General features: G+C 39.6%; 1 protein-coding gene across 1 annotated transcript; it reads left to right on the forward strand.

Moving 5' to 3' along the window:
- The first annotated feature begins 4,672 nt into the window (after positions 1 to 4,672).
- LOC139451920 (uncharacterized) lies at positions 4,673 to 5,560 on the forward strand. Its single transcript, XM_071233203.1, has one exon. It carries the CDS (start codon positions 4,673 to 4,675, stop codon positions 5,558 to 5,560), a length of 888 nt encoding a protein of 295 aa, XP_071089304.1.

Consider the following 5,560-nt stretch of genomic DNA (forward strand, 5'->3'; position numbering starts at 1 on the left):
TGTTTTGACTTGTGGAAAGTTTCGAGCGTAATTTTAAGCTAAGATCTACTTAGTAGCAAGTTAATAATAACTTTACTCTGTCAGATACTATGACCACACAGTGTAATTATACACTGTCTGATAGCAAATGAGTTGAAAATTGTCCCAACTCTAAATACTTCTGCACTCTCATGCGCATTGCAATCTCATGGAATCTCGAACACTACGTGATTAGCTGATAGAACTAACAGTAAAGATGTAAACATGTATATACACATATACATATTGGATAATAGACAGACGAAGAGAAATGGCGTTACCCTGGACATCGGACTTATGGATGTGATTACAGTGAGTGAGTGAATTGCCTCCTAAAACGATAGAGTATCTTTCACTTAAATTTCATGATTATGGTATAGAAAATATAGGAAATAACGAGTTACAAACCCTTGCTTTATATTGCTTATGTACCACAACTACTGTAGTGGACTGCGCCACAACGACAGGATAAGACCTAAGTATGTTAAAGCAGGTTCGGCGAGACCAACCAGCGAACTGTAACGCCATGTCTTCAAGCGAAACAGCTTTTAACATGTACACGAATGTCATCCTTGATGCATGGAACTAGAATCATTTATGAATTGCGTCACATTAAACTAAGTTAACGTCATTAATTTGAGGAGAGCTTTGGAAGCACCTTTGATGTCAAGTTGGTGGTATTTCTTAGGCGTTCCAGGAAGCTACAATCTTTGGTTACAATTCCTGATTTATGTTACCAGACTTGTCAATTTACGTGCTTCGGCAGTCAGGTGGCCATATTTAGGCTATATTTAGCAGCAGGTGCGGGGTGTGTACATTACCAGCACGAACTAAGAGAAAACAACTTGCAGATGTAGTATTTAAAGCAGTACTGACCAAGTTCACTGCTAAATATAACCGCTTGCAGTCACCTGACTGCCGATTCTTAGTCGGATTGTAAACACTTGGTCAAGACTCAATGATGATGTTTATCTCAAGCAAAATGAATATTTCTTGAAAAGCGCACTTTGTAATGTTGTTATTACTGTAAGAAACACTCCTTGTCGACGAAATGGCTTGTTTTCACGTTACAAGTAGCAGCACACATGCAGCTATTTTCGTTTATCGATCATCGCGATATTTCGTGATTCTGTTTCAAGTGGCGATGACTATTACACCCAATTCACTTCCGACTTTCCTCCCACATCACACTGACACGCCGTCAAAGAAATACTGTTCAAAGGGGCGATAAATATATAACCTTAAAAACTTTTATTTCTGAGCATTTTCGGCTAAATCCAAATCTAATGCTATACTCAAGGAAAGGAAAGCTAATATCCCAAAACTATATGTTACAGGGATAGTTCATTTCGAAAAATGATAAGCTGTGTGTAGAGGTGACATTTATTCAATTGATTCAGCAATCAATCCCTCAGTCAACCACCCTGTAATAAAACATAACATGATATACTATATATACTATAGCATTCAAAGATACACAAGTTACATCAGAGGTTGAGCAGTCACATTAATCCATACATGCAACACATAGAGTTACACATCACTAGTCTATTGTAGATAACTTATATTATATACAATAATATGATATATATATATAAGATATATATATATATCTTAAATGTCTCTTATCATAACTGAATATATTAGTTACACACTATATAGTTAGAAGAATACTAGTTATTGTATTGCGTCATAAATATATACTTATTATCACTAAAAGTAGTGTTATAACGTTAAAATGTATTCCCATAACCTTCGAAAATTGTAACAAAGTCAACGTTTAAATTGATGGTTATGGCTTTAAAACCGATGTAGACGGAAAGTTGTAGTGTTGGCGCAAACAAGCAGGAAATCAATAGGGCGATGACAGTGGCAGGATATTTCCAATGGTGTTGCCGCCAATTATTCAATAGACATCTTTTAATCAGTAACTTGGTTCCGGTAATGTTCCAATCACGACACAAACACGAGCTCATGGTCTGATATTGTTTTTAACCAATTAAAATGATATATGAACACATGTGACATAGACAGCCCAGGCCTGAACACTATGAAATGATACCGTCAACATTAGGAGAGGAGAGCGCGGTTTGCAGTCGATCGAGTCGAATCACGAACGTTCTAAGTTCTCCCCATTTAGTGACGAGCCTGGCCGGTCTGATCCTGTCGTGTATTGATAGATGGACTGCGAGTAAGTAAAACTAATGTGAGTATAAAGCTCTTTATTATACTAGTAATGGCTTAGGTTATTTCATTTGTGCTTTTTGTACATTTATGTTTAACACTATCTTCTATACATGTATAACTAGCTGTTATTTACAGCGGGAGTTCACCTGTTTCTACATGTAGTGCTTCAAGTGAAGTGGCTGCCGCACACCCCTGGGACAAAAAAGTAATCTTACATCTAGTGTCACAGCCTTTGACCCCATACCAAGTACAAGCTCATGTTGGACCAGTTATGACCAGTCAACATCATCATCATGCTCCAGTACTCATGACAGTGGTGACATCGTGGAACATATACATGTGTATTTAGCTATTGTAGTTGCTGGTGTTTCATGACCAAATATCATATGAGGCCTATGGGAACCTTGGCCTCTAGTACCCGGTCGCACTTTATCAGAGTTACATCTAAGACACGGATTTCCCAAATCGAGACACAGTCAATAAGATTATGAAAACAATGTCCAGTGGCAACGTTCTGCAGGAAGCACTTGCGTATTTAGCAAAGCCAAGGCATTTGGACCCAGGGTGACACTACTGTTAGCATTCCAAAATGCAAGATGGGATCCTCCTTATGCTACACCGGAAGCGCTCGTTAAATCTCCAACATCATCATTATCATTAGAGAACATTGTACTATACGGCGCTCCACTATAAAAGACGGTCCCTTGTACCGGTGCACATGCGCAATCAGATCCGGAACCAGATAATATTATAAACACGCGCGTCTTTCAACCTGTTCAATACTTATTTCGTTATTGTCATTTCATGCTGGTTCTCTCAAGTAAAGTGATCAAACAAATGGAACTCTGTTCTTACTTAATCATCATCATCATCTTATGCACATAATTCACACAGCCCTGGCATCCACGATCAAGGGTCCACTGTTACAGTTCAGTGGGAGATTTCATTTGGAGATGTTTTTGGAGAACTTTCATTACCTTCGCGAACTATTACCTGAGAGACATCTGTATATACTTGTACAATACACAGAAATGTCATAAAGGGCAAGAGTCTTATAATGATCTTTGAAAGAGCACTTTTCGATTGCACCTCAATAGAATATTGCCCGACAAAACAGAGAACATTGGGACATTGAAATCCCCCCCCCCCCACACACACACACACTTGTCAGACAGTCTTGTGGAGGGATTTCTGTCACTCTCAGTCCGTATTCATTGATATAAATCTAAAACAGGTGATGCGGTGTCACTAGTCTCTTTTATATTTAGTTCAGGTGAGTATATCAAGGGAAGGAGGGTTGCCTATTTCACCATTGTAGAACAATATCAGATCATCAATGTCCCCGAAGCCGATCGGGGCAGACGTTCCGACACAAATCAGCAAGAAGCGGAATCCATATGATATGAATTCCACTTGTCTCAACTAATTTCTCGAATATTGAAAGGTCCTATAATATAAATGCATAGTCGAATCGAACATTGGACTCTACTTTTAGTAGAAATTTCTAATGATTATGGTTAGGTCTTGTCGTTTTAACATACAATTAGGAAGGAGAGGAACATTACAGTGAAGCATTTTCCTGTTGAATCCTGACCAGTGAAGACTCTTACTTTCATTGTGATCAGCCACTTATTACCTGACTTAGAGTGATCCTTTCAGCAGTGATTTAGGCATTGTAGTGAATGTAGTGAGCGAATGAGTTTGAACAGTATCCCAGTTGTATCACAGGGTGTCAGCTTAATATGGTAGGAAAGCCTGAAGTGATGCCCATGAGAACGGGTATGATATTGCCAAACCTGGAAACATAATCGGGGCGAATCGGGATTCGAACCCACGATCAGATAGGTTCTAAGAGACACCATGGGATGCAACTCTGCACAGCGAGAGGAATGGGCCATCCTCCCCCCATAGGTAATGTAGATCGTTACCGATGATACATTTCTAATCAATGATGTTGTATCAATGCATTCTTCTAACTTGTATGGCTATAATTCCGCGTATGGTGGCCAATATTAATGGGCGTTCTTTTTGCGTTTCAGAAAGGGAAAATTACTATAAATTAGGGAATCAGTCTGAGTGCAGCGATCTCCATCGTTTTGTCTGAACGCAACGACCTGCATCAGTGCTGTCTGAAAGCAAAAGTCTGCATCAGTGCTGTCTTAGCGGAACAGTCTACATCCTTGCTTGTGGAAGGCAACTGACCGTCACAACTGACGTCGTATTACTCGCTGTGAATACAGGACGTTGTAAGTGACACTTCCAACAGCTAAAGCGCCGGGCATGCCCAAGAGAGGTTGTGTGCGTCTTTTAGTTTGAATTGGCAGTGACGACAGACATAAAACATCAAACATACACCCTAACTTTACGCCCACAACTTGGTTTGTAACTCTGTGCTTCAAGAGCAAGGACATCTGTAGACTAATTTACCTAAAAACCTCACCTGTAGACAGTGTTCCTTTTATACAAGATGGTATTTCGTAAGAAATTCCGAAATACACTATTGTTGTTAATAGTAGCATTCGCCGTGTATGTGGGTAAATATGCCTTGACCTTCAACTCTTTGGCATTAGTAGACACTGAAAAACTCACAACCAGGTTCAACACTACAGCCACTACTACGTTCAACAAAAGTCACCTGATAGTTTTCACATCATTCCCTCTGATGACAGACCCCAAGTATAAAAAGTCAAACTTAAACAAACCACTGATGATTGCGGATCGAATGAAAGACTTTACGGAAAGTTTGAACTATACCCTCCAACATCAGTGTGTCAACGAAGTGCACTTATTTTACGATCAAGACGGTATGCCAAAATACATCAATTCAGTCTTAGGCAAACAACCAAAGTTGATTTTCGACAAAGTACCGAACGCCTACTCCTACCTAAGTTTATTTGATATCGCGCATAAGAATTATACAGACAAACTTGTGATGATCACAAACGGCGACATATATCCAGCAGACGGGTTCGAGAAGTTGGACTATGATCACATGAAGGCAAATCGTGCGTTCTACGTCCCATCCAGACGGAGTCGGAGGGAGAGAAGGTGCCTGGTTACTAGGTACACATGTGACCCCAAGACATATATAGGGTCTCATGATTCTTATATATTCATTCCCGATAGAAAAGAATTGCCTCCTAAGACGAAAGAGTATCTTACACTTAAATTTGATGATGCGGGTATAGAAAATATAGTAATCACCGTCTACAGGGAAATTTTGAAATATCGAGTTACAAACCCTTGCTTTATATTGCACATATACCACATCCACTGTAGTGGACTGCGCCATAACGACAGGATAAGACCTAAGTATGTTAAAGTAGGTTTGGCTAGACCAACCCGCGAACTGTAA

Source organism: Haliotis cracherodii, unplaced genomic scaffold (assembly GCF_022045235.1).
Source record: "Haliotis cracherodii isolate W230 unplaced genomic scaffold, xgHalCrac1.p SCAF_9, whole genome shotgun sequence".
Taxonomy (NCBI): Eukaryota; Metazoa; Mollusca; class Gastropoda; order Lepetellida; family Haliotidae; genus Haliotis; species Haliotis cracherodii.